The sequence below is a fragment of the Cricetulus griseus genome, chromosome 2 (genome assembly GCF_003668045.3).
Source record: "Cricetulus griseus strain 17A/GY chromosome 2, alternate assembly CriGri-PICRH-1.0, whole genome shotgun sequence".
Classification (NCBI taxonomy): domain Eukaryota; kingdom Metazoa; phylum Chordata; class Mammalia; order Rodentia; family Cricetidae; genus Cricetulus; species Cricetulus griseus.
This window is the reverse complement of record NC_048595.1, coordinates 150324987-150343388: the sequence shown is the minus strand read 5'-3', so window position 1 is coordinate 150343388 and position 18402 is coordinate 150324987. Positions and strand designations below refer to the sequence as shown.

General features: G+C 39.6%; 1 protein-coding gene across 4 annotated transcripts in view; it reads left to right on the top strand.

Annotated features, from left to right (window-relative positions):
- The window catches only part of Sgk3 (serum/glucocorticoid regulated kinase family member 3), a 116506-nt gene that overhangs the window by 78837 nt on the left and 19267 nt on the right, over nt 1-18402 (top strand). For 3 of the 4 annotated variants that reach the window (XM_027398866.2, XM_027398867.2, XM_035440021.1), the window contains 8 exons: nt 3364-3447; nt 4910-4982; nt 5530-5605; nt 7286-7373; nt 10322-10371; nt 13271-13328; nt 16158-16241; nt 16342-16473. In XM_027398866.2, the coding sequence (XP_027254667.1) occupies nt 3364-3447; nt 4910-4982; nt 5530-5605; nt 7286-7373; nt 10322-10371; nt 13271-13328; nt 16158-16241; nt 16342-16473 (645 nt within the window). The remainder of the gene's footprint in view (nt 1-3363; nt 3448-4909; nt 4983-5529; nt 5606-7285; nt 7374-10321; nt 10372-13270; nt 13329-16157; nt 16242-16341; nt 16474-18402) is intronic. The other variant, XM_027398869.2, reaches the window with a different exon arrangement.

The following is an 18402-nucleotide window of genomic DNA, read 5'->3' as shown; positions in this document are numbered from 1 at the left end:
GTGTGTGTGTGTGTGTGTGTGTGTAAGTAATTTATATATAGATTATAGTTTGCTTGCATATATGTCTGTATACTGACTTGTGTTTAGTGCCCTCAGAGGCCAGAAAAAGGATCCCCTAGGATTGGAGCTACAGATGGTTATGAGCTGTCGTGTGGGTGCTTAGGACCAAATCTGGGTCCTCTGGAATGACCTCCCATGCTGAGCTGTCTCTCCTGCCCTACAGTAGGTCATCTTGACCTCTGAGCCACACACCCAGCTGAGAACAGGCATGACCTATTAGTATAGCGAGACACACTATTGTGCTTGGTCCCAGTACTCCAGGCAGGATATGTAGAGATTTCCTGCCCTTCTCTCTCTCTGATATGGTCTTCCCTGTAAGTCCCCAGTTGCTGTGTGGTGTGAAGAAATTTGTTTGATGTTAGCTCTATTTAGCACTTAATTCCACCCAGGTGAAAATGCCCAGGCTGTCTTACTCTGTCACCTTTCTTGAGCACACAGTCTTAGGGGATCTACATTTTGGTTTATAGAAGGAAGGATGTCTACTTTCAAAGTGTCTGTTGAATAAATATCTCTCTGGCTTCCTTCTTGCCATCCCTGTATATCTGTGATGTTCTAGTTGTTGACTTCCAATTCTACAAATTACCTATGAGTGATGTGATACAGCCTAGAATTCTAACCAGTGTTTTATTTAGCCTGCCTCTGCCATTGCTTGGGTGATGAGACTATCTTCTGTTGGTATCACTAGGGCCTCCTTGGGGCACTCCACTATTACAGAGCCTTTGTTCTCAGTAATGCTCATAAGACCCCTTTTGGACCATCACTAATCTGTAATGAGTGGGTCACTGAATCCTTACCACTTGAGCCCTGTGACAAGTGACTTTCAGCTCAAATCCATGTCACATGGGAGTTGAGAAGAGCTTTTTGTTTGTTTGTTTTTTGGTTTTTCGAGACAGGGTTTCTCTGTATTGCTTTGGAGCCTGTCCTGAAACTCACTCTGTAGACTAGGCTGGCCTCGAACTCACAGAGATCCATCTGTCTCTACCTCCCAAGCACTGGGATTAAAGGTGTGCACCACCAACGCCCTGCAAGAACAGCTAAAATGTTAAATACTCTGACTACTATATCCCCCTTATTAAGCTGCAGAGGTAACCCCAAATGGTATCTCTCTCTCAAGGCCCTAGATGTGGAACAAGAAACAGTTGCCTGCCCTGTTCTCCCTTCCTAAATACACATTCCTGCCTTGATAGAGAGATTGGAGTGTGTATCTGGCTGTTTATCTCTCCCCAACCTCTAGGTTGCGAAGTGTGTGTATCTGAGTGTGTGTGAGAATGTGTGTTTTAACAGCAATATCTTAAACAGTACATACTTGTTAATACATTTATATAAGTGTATTTTTAGCAATGCCACCTTGAAGGTCAGCAAGGACTATTATGTCTTGGATAAAATATAGAGTGTATGTAATATCTTTCTTCCTTTTCTCTTTGTTCTTACCTTTGGACTATTGTGTTCTTCAGGGACTTTGCCTGCCATCAAGTTTGGCAGACATTCCTACAGTGTGGACAGTGGATTAAGTTAGGTGTCCTTTGTTCTTTTCAAGGAGAGATACTTGTACACATTCTGTGAGAGTTGGGAGGCCTCAGCCAGGACCTGGTATTTCTGTGCTGTGCCCTGGTTTTTCAGAGTCCCTGTGAAAGTCATGTTGTTCATTTACTTCCTTCAGATGTAAAAATGTTTCCTGATTGGAGGCTTTGTGTGCATGTAACCACTTGAAATACAAAATAGCACCTTCACACTTCACCCTACCCCTTTCATTTTCTGTCCCACTTGCCTTACTTAATATTTAAATAGCCATTTTCACTACTTAATACATTTAGTCTTTTTATGGATACCTTGCCTGCTAAAATGCAGGACACTTGAGGAAGCTCCCCTCCCCCCCCACTCCCCGCTTGTTTCACCAGACCCTAAAATAGAGATAGTGTAGGTTTAGTAAGAGTTTCCTGGCTGGAGAGATGGCTCAGAGGTTAAGAGCACTGGCTACTCTTCCCTAGGACCAGGTTCAATCCCCAGCACCAACATGGTGGCTCACAGCCGTCTTCAGCTGCAGTTCTGGAAGATCCAGTGCCCTTTCATGGCCTCCAAGGGCACTGCATATGCATGGTGCACAGACGTGTGTAGGCACTCTTACACATAAAATGTAAAATACTAAGAATCTTATAAAGTAGTCTTTTAATTTGAAAGTTTCTTTTGGTTTTGCACACTTTTTTTGTTGTTGTTGTTGTTTAAATTTATTTGTGTGTGTGTGTGTGTGTGTGTGTGTGTGTGTGTGTGTGTGTGTGTTTTGCTCCAGAAATTCTCTGTCCTCATAAATTATTATAGAATGTGGAGTTGTATTCTGAGGCTGTCTTTGGGCTGAATTATGAAAGTTAATTCTGTACCTGCTGGTGATTTAATACCAGTTCTGATATGTAGGGGGAGGAAACGATACAGCTTTTAGTCAAAGTTTTATGGTATTTTGATTAAGCAAGTCAACATTTGACTGGCATTTTCTCACATCTAAGTAGGGATTATGATTCTGCTTGTTTCATAGGATTGTTGCTTATGATTAAAGAAGGCTGTATGTAAAGATACTAGACACATTTGTAAGATGGCATTAGGAAAATATAAGGATGCATTTGTATTTGAAAAATACAATGTAAAAGATCATCTGGAAGAAAAGAAGTAGGAGATGAGTGTTCACTGTGGGCCAAGCATTGCTTTTCAAAGTACTTTGTAATTTCAAGGCCCTCGTAAACTGATACATAAGAAAATGGTATCAGTTCTATAATTTTTTTATTCTTAGAAAAGAAAATATGAGGCAAGAATGGCAAAGAGAATTCAGTAGCTGATCCTGAGCACACACATTCTCATTCTCTCTCTTATATGGCTATTCTCTGAAACTAATAGAAAGTTCATAACAGTTTAGTGCTGTATTTTGCTGGTGTGAATAAAATACTCTATTTTGCTGTATTTTACTGGCTACATAGTCAAATGCTCCTCTCTTGAATTCCGTGTGATAGGCTGTTCAGGGTTATAGTTTGCGTTATTCTGTGTGTGTGTATGTTTTTAAAGCTTTGTTACAAAGGCATTTACATAAAGTTTAAAAGTCCTGTGTTAAATTATCCAAAAGTAAAGAATAGTTAACATTGCTAGAACAATAACAAAAACTGACAAGATGAAATGTGGGCTTCAATTGGTGTGTTTTTTTCTGTCTTGGAGAATCATGTTACCAGTTACCAGTTTCATGAATATGAAGACAGTTTTTACATATTTAAATAACCAATGGTTTCTTTGCAGTTAAAATTATATCTTTTTTTATTTCCACAGGTTTATAAAGTTCTAGTCTCTGTGGGCAGAAGCGAGTGGTTTGTCTTCAGGAGATATGCAGAGTTTGACAAACTTTACAATACTGTAAGAGACCATATCATTTCTTTCTTCTTCTTTTTCTTCTTCTTTTTCTTTTCTTTTCTTTTCTTTTTTTTTTTCACTCTGTAGAATAGGCTGGACTCAAACTCAGAGATCCACCTGCCTCTGCCTCCCGGGTGCTGGCATTAAAAGTGTGTGCCACCACTGCCCGGAGAACTACATTTCTGTTTAAAGCTAAATACTTGAGAAAACTCCCACGAGCTGAGAAATTTATTTGAATGAGTAAATCAATAGATATTACTAAGCAAAAAAGGGGAAGGGATCCTTCAAAGGCATCTTAACTTAGAGTCTTTCTGTGAAACGTGGAAAGACAGTTCCGCATGAACAGTGAGATAAGATGAAGAGCTCAAGGACAGGGTCCAACGACATTAGGTACAAATGTCTGTGCCAAGTAATAACGGTATTCATCAAGGCAATACTGTTTCAGATCTCAAAGTGTCAGCTACACATTTTGTCAGTTCTGGGTTTCAAGTACTAACAGGTTGAAATGAACATTGCCTTTCCAACGGTCCACTGCAGTTCGAAATCTAAGAGACCATCAGCTGTCTGACTGAAGCCATTTTTATTCATAAGCCAGCTATTAAATAGTTCACAAACGTCTGCAGTACGATACCAAGGCCATTGAAAGGCATTGGGCCAGATTCTGCCAGGCGCTGACTCTGGTTGAAGACATTGTCTTAAAAGTCTTTAGATGCTCAAACCATGTCTTTTGATTCAGAAGCCTGGATTAGTAGTAATTATGTTAATTACTACTATAATAATATTATATTAGTAGTAATTATATTAATATAAACAAGAAAACAGTAAAATATTGCCAGGTGATGGTGGTGCATGCCTTTGATCCCAACACTTGGGAGGCAGAGGCAAGCATATCTCTGTGAGTTCCAGGACAGCCAGGGCTACAGAGAAACCCTGTCTCAAAAAAATCAAAAACAACAAAAAGAAAATAATAAAATACTATGACTGTCTTCAATTACTGTTACAAGACTGTTTGTTTCATGTTACGAACCAGCCCATTGTAATTTGGGCAAAATGAATTCCCTTTCTCTGAAAAGTTGTTGCTGTAGACCACAAAGCATATTTCTTGAGGTAAAAGGTGAGTAGCACCTGCAGAGCCTGGATACCATTTCCAGTCTTAAGTGCTTAACTAATTTACCTTCTTTAACTGCACAACAAGAAGCTCAGTTAGCCTATCCCCATTTTACAGACCCAAAAACCCTGGCACAGAGATGTTAAATAACCTGTTCAAGGTCGCATACATACTAAACAATTTATGGGACAAAATAGGATGATTAGTTAGTCTGTGGCATTTTATTCATGTATATTAGTATTATATGTCATGTCATACTTAAAATCTACCTTATAAAATTTCCTTAAGATCATATTGTGTTGTGCAGGCATAAATAGATTTAGAAGTCAGCTCACAGAATGCTGTTTTTATATTCAGTTAAAGAAACAGTTTCCTGCTATGGCTCTGAAGATCCCTGCTAAGAGAATATTCGGTGATAATTTTGATCCGGGTAAGCAAATGCTTCATGGGTTGACTACTGCACTCTGGGTGAAGTTTGGTGGCATAGGTCGTGGGTTCATTGAAGACTATAATTGTTCAGAACTTTTTGTTTTTAAAAAACGAATCTTGCTATGTAGCCCAGACTGGTGATCCTCCTGCCTTAGCCTCAGGAATACACTGCTGCTGCACCTGTTTTGTCCATGAGCCTATGATGTACAATTTGCTTCTCTGCTAAGAAAATGTCTCTATGATGTGCTAAGGATAGATGACAAATGGTTCTCCAGTGATAGGCAGCTTCTAGTGTCATGCTCCCTGGCCTCTGACTGTGAAGCCGTAGTTTCCTGAAGTTTCTACAAAAGCTCTTGTCCAAGTTCAGGTTGCATGTGCGGATCTTCAGTGTTTAAGCATTTATTCCTCCCTCAATAGCAAATGGCAGTTAAGGACTGGCTTCTTAACCAGAGTTTACCGCTTTGTGCTTGCTTGTTCTTCTATAAATGTTTCTTGATAAGTCCGTAGGCTGACAGAAATATGACTGCCAGTGTGCGTCTCTCTTGCAGATTTTATTAAACAAAGAAGAGCGGGGCTGAATGAATTCATTCAGAACTTGGTCAGGTATCCAGAGCTTTACAACCAGTAAGTACTTTCCCTTTTTTCTAAAGGGACAGTGAAACCAAACCCAAAAGTCTTGATTAAACTTCAGGAAGAGTCTGTACTTTCTGTGAAATGTTACCATGTGTGGACTTTCCTAGAGCACTTTGTCCTAGTGCTTTTTATCCACTTTGCCTTCAGCTCATACTTTCCCTTCCTTTTGCACTTGTATAATGTCTTAGCTGGGTTTCTATTGCTATGACAGAACGCGTTCTATGATATAAAACAAGTCAAGGAGGAAAGGGTTTATTTCGTCTTACAACCCTCAGGTCACACTCTGTCACTGAGGGAAACCAGGGCAGGAACTGAAGCAGAGGCCGTGGAGGAACACTGCTGACTGGCTTGCTCCTCAACCTGCTTTCTTGTATGCCCAGGAATACCTGCCCAGGAAGCACCACCCCAGTGAGCTGGGCTCACCCACATCAATCATTAATGAAGAAAAGACATTGCAGATTTGTCTCTGTGAAGCAGACACTGTGAAGGCACTTTCTTAATTGAGAATTCCTCTTCACAAGGAATGTGGCTTGTTTCAAGTTGACGCAAATACCAACCAAGACATAGAAGTTTTATGGATTACTGTTTAAATAAATTTGCATTATATAGTTAAAACATCTTGCTAATTGTTTAATACTATATTTATCCTCATTATCTGCTACGTCGTTAGGATTAAGCTATGAGTGTCATCCATATGTTCCAGAAGCATAGGCAGTTTCACTCTGATCCCCTGTCTACCCACTCTTCTGAGAGTCTCTGAGCCTTGCAGGAGGCAGGGTGATAATATAACATCCCATTTGTGGCTGAGCACTCCCCTGGCTTAGTCTCTTCACTTTGATCACTTGTGACAACAAAATTTTTTGTATGCACATATACTTTATAAGTAACTGTCTTCTGTTCAAGATAGAAGAAATTTCCAAAATCCTACGAACAAAAAAACAAGTAGGTTTAATCTTAGTTTTTAGCTGACATTGTCTTTTTAAAAAATGAGTCACTTCGTATTTTCTAGACCTCATCTTTTGTTGGAAAAAAAAAACAACTTAGTTTTTATTTTAATATCAAATTATCTTAAAATACAGCATATAAAAGAGTAAGATGCCAAATAGCAAGTGTAGCATTGGGCACATACTGTGTGCTTATTGCTGCTGTTAGGGAAACACACTTTAAAATGGCTTTACTATCCATAGGGATGCATGCATATGACCCCATAGGAGCAAGACAGAGGCAAGAGCATAAGAAGGTCAAGGCCACTTGGGCTATATTAGACCCTGTCACAAATAGCTTTGTTTCTCCAAGTATTGCCAAACTGCTCTTCAGGAAGGTTGCCTCATTCTCCATCTTACCAGCAGCACATGAGCGTGGCCCTTCCCACTTTGAGTTCATTCTATCATTCTGATTTTGCTAGTTAATGAATGTGAAGAGTATCTCAGAATCAGTTTCTGTTTGACTTACCTCTTCTGTGAACCCTCTGTTTGTATCTTCACCCGCTCCCTTGTTGCGTTCCCTCGTTTTAAAATCGGAACTTCTTTATTCCTGTTATAATAAGGAATAGTACATTTTGTAGTTTTCTTGCTACAAATGCTAATATAGTGGTTTCTGCTTCATTTCCTTTTTAAAGGGAGACGGGATACACACATGCTGTCAGAGTAATACGGTAATCTTTGTTTTCAGTCCAGATGTCAGAGCATTCCTTCAAATGGACAGCCCCAGACATCAGTCAGATCCATCTGAAGATGAGGATGAAAGAAGTGCTCCGAAGGTATCAGGGGCGCTGTGCTTCTTAGCAGCAGAGCAGCTGTCTTACCTTAGACCAGCATTGATTCAGAACAAAGTATACATGTCTGTTCTAGGCTTTCTGCACTGCAGAGCACCTAGAAACAGTGTTGTACCATTTATTGACTATTCTTGCCTTTTTTCTTTTCATGTGTATGTGTGCGCTATTGTATGATTTATATGTGGGGACGTGTGTGGAGGCCCAGGGTTGATACTGGGAATCTTCTATAGTGCTCTTAGCATTTTACTCTATGAAGAGGGGTCTGACCTATACCTCACCAACATGGCTAATCTTGCTGTCTTGCTGGCAGTTTGCTGTGGGGATCCCCATCTCCACCGTCAAGGCTAGAACTATGGGTGAGCCACCATGGCCACCTGACATTTATATGGGTTCTGTGGATCCAAACTCTGGTCCTCCTGTTTGCTCGGCAAGTGCTCTAACTACCGAGCCATCTCCACAGCCCCCAATCACTATCTGTTAATGAAATACGTAGAAATTGCATTTTCATAGTAAAAAGTATAGTGCAGGTTACTCTTAATATTGAGACTAAGTAGAATAATTGTGGAGGTCAGAGGACAACTTGTGGGAGTTGATTCTCTGCTTCCATCAAATGGGTCTCCGGGGAATCAAAGTCAGTTCATCAGGATTGGTGGCAAGCGCCTTTACTTGCCCTACTTAGCTATCTCACCAGCCTAATTACTAACCAAATGAAGTTCATAGCTTGAAGAGTCCTTGTAGGTGTCTAGCACTAAACCCCTTTAGTTTATTTTTAGAAAAAGTGACTTTAAGGAAATTTGGGGTGGGGTATGTGCCATGGCATGTACAACTTTGGGAAGAGGGTTCTCTCCTTTTGCCCCATGAGTGCTGGGGATCAGACTCGGGTTGCCAGGTTTGGCAGCAAGTATCTTTACTCACTGAGCCATCTCACCAGCCCTAAGACCCCTTATTTTATTTTGTTTATTCATTGTAAAGATTATCTTTATTTTTTATCCATATGGGTGTTTGCCTGCAAGCATGTGTGTGGTGCCTCTGGAGTCCAAAACAAGTGTCAGATCCCCTGGAACTAAACTTAGAGATGGTTGTCGGCTGCCCTGTGGGTGCTGGGAAATAAAACCAGGTCCTCTGGAAGAGCAGCTGGTGCTCTTAACCATTGAGCCATCTCTCCAGTGCCTGTCACCCCCTTCAATTAAGGAGAAAGGTATAAGTCAAAAGAAATCAAGAAACAGAGTCTCAATTAGTTGTCAATAAATTTTACCTTTCAGTGCAATGGTTGAATATTATCTCTTAACATTTGATACAGTGAAATACTGTCTAATTTACATTTGACTAATTGTCACCCTTTCAGGGACATGCTCCTCTAGGAAAATCATTACCAATTGTTAAATATTAGCTATATATTACTATCAATCAGGGAATAAATTGCCCATTTTGTTTAATCCACACTTTTTACATCTATGTAAGAAAAATCCTTTTAAAGGAAGTAGAGTTATCAGATTCTATAAAACAATATATTATTTAATCCTAAAAGCTTAATCTCATGTTAAATTAAACTATAGCAAATTGCATTCCATGAACCAGGTTATTTACAGATTGATTAGCCTTGAATTTCACTGTTATGATTCATGTATTTCTATCTCTGAGAATTGAAAATTTGTTGTGTAAAAGTTTTTCATATGGAGGTGTTAGATAGGAAATAAGTTAGGGTTAAGACTTTAAAGTTAGCTTTAATGTTTTTTAAATAACAAACCTACTTCCAAACTTTTGAAGGATGAGAATGTCTGCCATTTATTTTTTATAAAGTACTGTGTCTCCTAGAGGTTATAAATCTGAACTCTGAGTAAAAATACAAGTTTACATGGAATATTCTTGTGAATGTGAGAATTTACTAAACACACATGCGGATCAGTTAACTTCCTTATGTATAAAGAACTTCAAGTGGATTTATGGGAAGCAAATTTCACTCACACTTGGCTTTTGTGAAAGTGCCTACTATGTGATGGGTTTGAGGCTCGGAGGAAGAGTGTATGTCAGAGGCACTGCTTTGATCCTTGTACCTCCAGAGAAAACAGATGACAGGATCACTAAACCCAACTTGTGGAATTGTGAGTTGAGTTCAAGCTATGACTGAGCTAGGATCTGTTAGAGTTAAACTGCTTTGTGGTGTAGCAGTTAAGTAAGGATTCGGTACTGAGTTAATCCTGGTCTTATTGGGTCTACAGTTTTGGAGCTATTCACTTCCAGGATCAGAGAAAGTCCTGTTGTATTTAGAGATAATTCTACCAGGGGCTGAGAGAGAAATCAACTTGCCAATGGGTGTACCTGAGTTTGGATCCCTGGAACCCAGAGGAGAGCTGAGTCATGACAGCATAGCTCTAGCACCCAGGGTGGAGACAGATCCCAGTGCTCATGGCCCAGCCATTCTGACTGATGCTCCAGGCTCAGAGAGAGACTGTGCTTAAAAAATAAGGTGGAGAGTGACAGAGAAAGGTGCAATCAATCTTCGGCCTCCACTCCTCACTCAAGAATACCTATATTCATAGTCATCATTACCATCATCCTGGCTTCAAACTTTTCTTTAATATTTGAAAAACAATCTGCTATAGTAACCAGTATTTAAATGTAAAAATGATTCCTCGTAGTGAAGTGTGTTTTGTGTTTTCAGTGCTTGTTTCCTAAGCAGCTTTGTCTGTTGACTTCCTCCATTTTCTAACTCTTGAGTGTTGTTTCTGGCTTGCCTTTTTTTCTTGCAACAGCTCTCGGAACTTATCATAACAAAATCGACTGCTTATATTGATTATATTTCAAGAATTAGGACTTTAGACTTCTTTAACATCTATTGCTGTCTATGGTAGTTGTATCATTTTATGTCAAAGCATCCATTGTCTGATTATGATTGACACTAATGAGAATACTGTTTTTCCCTCACTGAATAGCCACATTCTACCTCACAGAACATCAACCTGGGACCAACTGGAAATCCTCAGTAGGTTTACTTTATTTCAACTATTAAGAAGTGCTTTTTTGAGAGTGTGCATTTATGTGAAGCTTAACTGGGGGGCCTGTAGAATGTGTCAGTAGTTACAGTGAATACAATGCTGTCATGTGCTTCAGCGCTCTAGCTGTTTTAAACTCTCTCTCTCTGTGTGTGTGTGTGTGTGTGTGGTGTGACTCACATGCCATGGAACATGGATGGGATAGATGGAAGTCTGGGAGTTGATTCTCTCCTCTTACCATGTGTGTTCTTGGTATAGAACCCACGTTGTCAGGCTTGGCGGTAAGCACCTTTACCCATTGAGCCATCTTAAAAATGGCTGTTTTAAAAGCTGCAGGTTGATCTTTGGAGTCTGTTTCGCCATTGTTACTTCTCTTGCTTTATTTTCGTGTAAGGAAGATCAGCTGACTGTTATTTATGGGACCATGGGTCCTACTCGGTGTCATGGTGGGGAGGGGGAGAAGGAAAAGTGTCCTCACAGACCCGAGTGATGCTCTTCTCAGGGTTGTGCCCTGGTTGTCAGCTAGCTTGTTCCACAGGAGTTGTGATGGATATTAGGATGTTTAAGACTTTGTTTTTCTACTTTCCCACATGTGCTTAAGCGTTAAGGGAAACATTTTGGAGAATAGTCTGAAAAATGATTGAAAGCAAGATTGTCTAACATAGGCTTTATTTCTCTTGTCACCTCCAACAATTCCTTAAAAACCAATGCCTAGAACATTCAGTATAGAGTACTCAAGACTACCTCTAACAATTTGAGGAGAGAGAATATAGACAGGAGAAATGATCCAAGAATTGGGACCAAGGACCTTTCAGTACCATTGAATGAGGGAGGAGCGTCAGGGGAACTAAGAATATGGTGTCATGAAGTCAAGGGAAGAAAATTGTGTCAAGGGGAAGGTGTTTTAACACTGTCAATGTGGCCAATACGGCAAATAAGATAAAGATTGAAAATTGACCATTGGATTTGATCAATCATTGGTGAACTTCATGAGCTGTGCAAGGAGAGAGTTCACAAGAGCCTGAAAAGGTCATCAAGATGGACAGTTCAGCAGCTCACCAAGGAACTCCCCCTGCATCAGGGGACTGCAGGAGGCTTGGCTCGTGACTGGAAGAGGAAGTTGAGTTTTGAGCATTTTTTTCCTACCATTCCTAGTATTGAGCAGAGTGGCATTGTGAAACGAACATGTGTTTTCAGTTAGGGTTCACCACAGCAGTTAGGTGGGGCCTGGTCCTGTTCGCTCCTGGAAGGACTTACTTGTATTTCCGTGGTCACATTTGCTTTCTTTTGTTTAAAACGTTATTTCACTAAAGAACAAAATAGTCCAAAGAACAGGATTTTGTAGAAGAAATACACCTATATTTAGTTAAGTATTTTATGTATCCTTCTTACTTCATTTTTAGTGAACATATAAAGAACATAGTAGTGATTCTTAGGACATTTTGATGTATATAGCATTATGCTTTGTTGATACTTGTCCCCACAACATAACACACCTACTTCCTCCATCTCCTTATTGGCTCCCTTCCTCTCTGCCAAATGGTCCTCCCTCTGATTTTATGTCATTTGTATGTGTTTATGTACATATTGTTAAACCTTGGTTCAACAAATGAAAGAAAACTTATTTTGTCATTTCTTCTGTTGCTTTTTTATTCACAGTTCCCTTACCTTTAGATCTGTGCCTCTTCCTTCATAGTTGTTTTGCTTTTACATTCTCTGTGTGAGAGAGAGAATGTGTGTATTTAAATCTAAGTTATGCATATAAGAGAAAATGTGTGCCATGTGCCTTGCTGAGTCTGGGTTATTTCATTAGTGCATTCTTGTTAATCTTTACCTGTTTTAATATTTAACTTGGACCTAGTGTTAGGATAAATGTGTATGAACAGACTTTAAACCTTTTTCTGTTTCATTTCTTTTCTTTGTGTGTGGTTGTGTGTATGTTGTGGCATGTGTGTGGGTGTGGAGGTCTAAGGACGGCTTGTAGGAGTCAGTTCTTTGCTTGCACCATGTGGTTCCCTGGGATCAGATTCAAGTTATCAGGCTCCGTGGCAAGGCACAGGCACCTTTACCTGTGGAGTTAATCAGATCAGCCTTGTTTTTTTGGTTGGGTTTGGTTGGTTGGTTTTGTTAATTAACTGACATTTCAAGTAAACAAAGTGATCTGTCTAGTACAGCTTAAGAATTCAGCCTGTTTGGGAGGAAACACTCTTAGCTACTTAAGTTCAGCATCCTACCTGCTACCATGTGCATTTGCCAACATAGAGCCAGTGCTATTTTTATCTGCTAGGCCAAAATAAATAAAAAGGCAATGTTCCCTCTGGTGTTTTGTTCCTGGCTTCTCTTCATTGCCATTCGTGAAAACAATCCAGAGAACTCTTTCCTATAATAAGGAACTTAGATGTGAAACACTGGAGACTTCTCCCCACCAGAAAGCTTTCTTGGCATCTTTACTAGGTGCTGGCAACTAGTATCTTGTTTTTCAGAATTCCCCAGTACCAAATACTACTTGAACTTACATAGTTTGGTTTCTTCACAAGTGAAAGTGGTTAGGTTTGTGTTGAATACAACTGTCCTAGAAAGAAACTACTTCGTGAGATCTATCTGTATCTATATATTATAATGCATATAAAGGCTTATCTCCATTTTTTTCTCTTAGAATAGTATTAAGTATCTCTTAGATCTTAAATGGGGCTTAAATAATTTAGTTGGGAAGGAGATCCTATTGCTCTTAATAAAAGCAATGGACTAGTATAAAAGCTCAGGAAATCCTGCCCATGGATTTTGTTCCCCCACATTAATTTGTTAACCTAATGAGGTACAAGAAATGTTTAAATGTTATAGCTTAATTTCTTGAAGACTCATTTTTTTGCTATTGTTAATTTCTTTCAGTGCTAAACCAACTGACTTTGATTTTTTAAAAGTTATTGGAAAGGGCAGCTTTGGCAAGGTAAGGGTTTTATTTTTAATGTTCCCATTCCATGATTAATCACTTAATGAGTTTCTGATTTACATGTGTGAGTCATTGGGCTTTTTTTTTTTGCAAGATAGGGAGTTAATATTCCTTCTCTGCCAAGTCTTGACAGAATTCTTAAGGAGACAAGGTGTGTGCTGAAATTCTAAGATGAAGTGCATTTGTTCAGTGTGCATTTATTGAGAACTTAGTGTGTTCCAAATGTGTGTCAGGGCTCTGTTGAGAAAACTGACTTAGTGATGCTGACAACTTTCGGGGGGAAGTAGTCTGTTGAGAAATACACTCAAGTAAACATAAATAGTAATGGGGCTGTGCTGAAATGAATGGGGTGAAGTGACAGAACAGCAGGCAGTTGGGTTGTCAAGAAGAGCCTTTTTGAAGGTAGCCTTTTTAAATGGAGGGTAGAAAGATTGAAGTAAGCATCCCTGTGAATCATGGAGGTAGGAAAAGCTGTGTGAAGATACTGCTTAACCCCCGGCATCAGACCCATTATAGAACTTGACAGTGTCCAGCCATGCTGGGAAGCTCAGGTTTCAGAAGTGTCATAGGTGAATTTATCTGAAGCACCAAATATATATTTCCTTATATTTGTAGCTTTGGGGATCTGAGTTGCTGAGGGAGCAGAAACTGAGCACACTATTATTTGTGTTTGTTTATTCATCAGATACATAGTGATCACTTGTTACAGGCTGGGCATTGTGCTCATGTAAGCAGCAGAGTTAGAAATGGATCTACTCTAGGTAGTTACAGTTTATCAGAATGCTACAGGAGGTCTGCCATTAAAAATACAAATGCTGACAGAAGTCAAGGAGTTAGTGCCTATCAACCCTGGACAAAACACACACTCTTCCCCCCCTCTCTCTCTCTTCCTCCCCCCCCTCCGTGAGTTCAAAGCCGGCTTGGACAACATAGCATGATGTCATCTCAGAAACAGCAGAAATAAAACTACTGGGGTTTTTGTTGTTTTTTGGAACTCTGTTTATGCCTAGAATCAACAGGAACTGGCTCTTGAATGTAATATGAAATGTAAGATAACTATTCATCTTTTTCTGTGTGGATATGTGGCTGATATTACAGTTTAACTCTGTACCCAATAACACTTACCGATCTACAAGACCACCTTCAACATGTAGCTTGCATTCCCATATGAACAAATCTGGTTTTAGATGTTACAATTTGTAGTTCAGTTTCTAGAGTTTATTTTCTATTCCATTGGTCTACTTGTTTATCCTGGTACCAGTGTTGTATTGCCTTGACAACTATAGCCTGGGAGCCAACACAAGCCTATCCTTCCTTCTTCAGGAAGATATTCTGAGCCCTTTCCATGTCTGTATAAATTTTAAAATCATGTCTATTACTACAAAATTTAGATGGAACTTAATTTGGATTACATTAAACCTGAGATCAATTTGGGTGGGGGGGAGAATTAAGTGTCATAATCTATGGACATGGTATAACCTTTTCAATAAATAAACATTTAAAAATCTTTCTCAACATTTTATAATGTCCTATATAGAATTTTATACCTTACTTATTTAAATTTGTCCTTTGGTGTTTCTTTTTGGACTGTTGAAAACTTGTTAGTTATTGATAATCAGTGTATTTACGACCTGTGACACACTGAACAGGAACACGTATGCACTAGGAAAGGCATATGCAGGCGTGCACAAAGCATCATTATTCCATTTGCTGATTTTCTTCTAGTTTTTCATCTGTTGTCAAATTTGTCAGTATACTAAGTAAAGAAAACGTTGAGGGAAATCAGTCCCTTCTGAGTGCTGTAGTCTTTGATGTATGCTCTTCGAATGTGTTTAAGATGAGCCGATCAATGTGTCAGAGAAAGAAGGGTCAAGCAGGTGGGAGTTACCAAGAAAAGGGAGAGAAATTAAGGAAGGAAGGAAGATTGCTCAGCTCAGTGCTGTAGAGAATATAAAAGTGAGGAATGACAAAAATGCAGTTGGGCAATTGCATCCTAAGGGTGTTTTGACTCCATCTTTATGAATTCCAAACATTTTAAAAATCAATCGACTTATTTTGGGGAGAGCTTTCCATAGCATGCCATCTCACACACCTTGTGTTAATATGGTGCATGTGTCACAACAGACCATTGCTGGTGTTGATATTAACACTCATGCATCGTTAACTCAGATTTTGTAGCTTTTATCTTCTCTTTTTCCATCCAGCTACCACTTGACACTTGGGTTTCATGTCTGCTTGGGATCTTCTTGGCTGTCACAGTTTCTAGACTTCCCTTGCTTTTGATGACCTTGACAGTTTTGAGGTCTAGTGATCATGTGTGTTGTAGGAAGCCCCTTTGATGGACTGCTCTGATGGTTTTCTCATGTTTGGACTGAGATTATAAGTTTGGACCAGAAGACAATTGGAGGTTCTAGAAGTAAGCCACATCACTAGTTGATGTGTTAAGCCTGCCTCTGCCTCCCTAGTGCTGGGATTAAAGGCGGGCGCCCGCCAGCCCTATTTTCTAAGCAAACTCTAAGTCTCAAGGCTGACACAATACAGAAACTCCTTGAGTAATGTGTATTTGAGTGACTTAGTAAAAATCTCATTGCCAATTTATTAAGTAACAAATTATTTCTAGCTATTCAAGTAATCAGTACCCTTTTTGTCTTATTAAAATGTCTAAGAAAAAGTAGAATTACAGAAGTGATCTCATCAGTGTTCAATCTTCAAAATACAGGTGCCTGTGGACTTGCCTTTTAGAAACTTTTTAAGAAGCAGTGTGTGTTGACAAGGGAATACCTACAAAGATTGTAAACTCTTCAATTGTTTGCAAATCGTTAACAGGTTCTTCTTGCAAAACGAAAACTGGATGGAAAATTTTATGCTGTCAAGGTGTTACAGAAAAAAATAGTTCTCAACAGAAAAGAGGTAAAAATAAAATAGCTCTTGTTTCCCCTGAGCCAATTTTCTTTATTAGCACTTGTTTTCTGGTATATAATACAAATCGATATTTTGCCCTTTTTTCCAGCAAAAACATATTATGGCTGAACGAAATGTGCTCTTGAAAAATGTGAAACATCCGTTTTTGGTTGGATTGCACTATTCTTTCCAAACAACTGAAAAGCTTTATTTTGTTCTGGATTTTGTTAATGGAGGGGAGGTGAGTTTTATATTAGCTGTCTAATATAGAGAATAACTAAGAAAAAATAGCATGAAATCCAAAAGGTTCTCTCATAAATTTTGAACTGACAGCGTTTGATCAGCAGCTGTTTGTAGAGTGAAAACTGAATTCAGCAGACCACATACCATGCAGGACACAGAGAAGCTACAGGCACCGTGTGTGGTTTTATAGTCAAATTTGTATCACAGGAATGAAAACTGAAATGTTAGAATAAAACACGATGTGTAATTTAGATAATGACTGTTTCAACTATTGCCTGTGAAAGCTAGCCCAACACTTTATTTTCTAAAATGATCACACTATTAATTGGTGAGGTGACCCCTCCCCATAGTGAAGCCAGTGTGGGAATACTTGGTGTTGTGTCATCTGCCTAGTGCCACATAACGTATTTCACTATGTTAAAGATTCTGGCAAGATCTGTTTCAGTGAAAGGATTTTGTTGCTGTTGTTTTTTGAAACAGTGTTTCTCTGTGTAACCTTGGCTGTCCTGGAACTCACTTGTAGACCATATTGGCCTAGAACTGAGAGATCCGCCTGCCCCTGCCTCCCAAGTGCTAGGATTAAAGGTGTGCACCACCACTTCCCAGAAAAAAGGGATTTTTTAAAAGAAAAAGATCATTTTAATCACAGAGTCCCCTCTTTTGTAAAGTCTACTGTCTTTGAAAGGAATCATCTATCCCTCCGTCTCAGTAAGACCCTTTCAATGACTGTACTCTAACTGTAGAATAAAGGTAACAAAAAAGAGAGTGAAATATAAAATGAGTCATAGTCAGTAAAGAAATTGAAATTCTTTGTCAGTGTTACTATATATATTCCATTCAGATTGAAGGCAGGCATCTCAGTCACAAAGCTCCCTCTTCCCTGCCTCCCTGTTTTTGAAATACTCATGGGAGCCATCTAAGGGGCTGAGGGACCACATTCCTCCTTCATCTGTGTTTTCTTCATGGTGCGTTAGGACTTTGCTTTTGGATCCTCTCTACACAGTGGTTGTTCAAACCTGAGCAGAGAAAGTGGAAGGAGGCAGGCTTGTCATCTCCAAGATGAGATTTGCTAGGATAATTGGAGGTGGGGGATGATGAATTACTGTAGAAGGTGCTGGTGGGCGTAGGGGGGATAAATGTAGCTGGCAGTGGGTAGGCTGGAAATAAAGACCAGGAAAAAGGGTAGAGGCGAAGGATGGTTTCACTCTGTATTCTGTTGTTGATTTTTCTCTTTTAGGGCATTGTCTTGTTTTCATTGTTTTTGACAGGGCCTTGGTATGTATGTAGTTTTTTTCTGACTTGGCACTTCCTATGTAGCTCTAGCTGGCCTTAAACTTGTGGCAGTCTCTCTGCCTCAACCTCCTGAGTTCCGGGCTTAGAGGCATGTGCCACCAGACCTGGCTCTTGTTTGTTTTTTGTTTAGGGTCTCACTAGATAGCTTAGGGGTAAGCCTCAGACTCAGGCACGCACCACTGTCCCCAACTCTCCTACTTTTCTTGCCATCTTTCCTCCCTGATAGTCATATAATCGTGACATGGCTTATGGAGTTTTTGTGTACTGCTTATTCTCTTCATTAGAGCCAAGTGGAAATACAAAAATAAGTGATGGGATGCTGGGCAGATCAGCCTTCCTGAGCTAGCTTCCTCATTGATTTCCTGCCTCAGGATTATGGGGAAGATTAAATAATACAAGTATATAAAGACCTCAGCATAGTGCTTTGGATTTACTAAGCCATCTACAGAGGCCTAGGATGCTAATTATGTGGCAACACCAGAATGGTAGGTTTTCCTTAATAAGCTCCTCTAAAGTGGTTATCTAGAATGGTATGGAGACGGTCACATTGAGCACTGAGAGGAGTATATGGGAGATGGGAGAAGTTGGTGAGGGCGATCAGAGATGCATGTTTGAAGACAGACAGTGCAGTAGC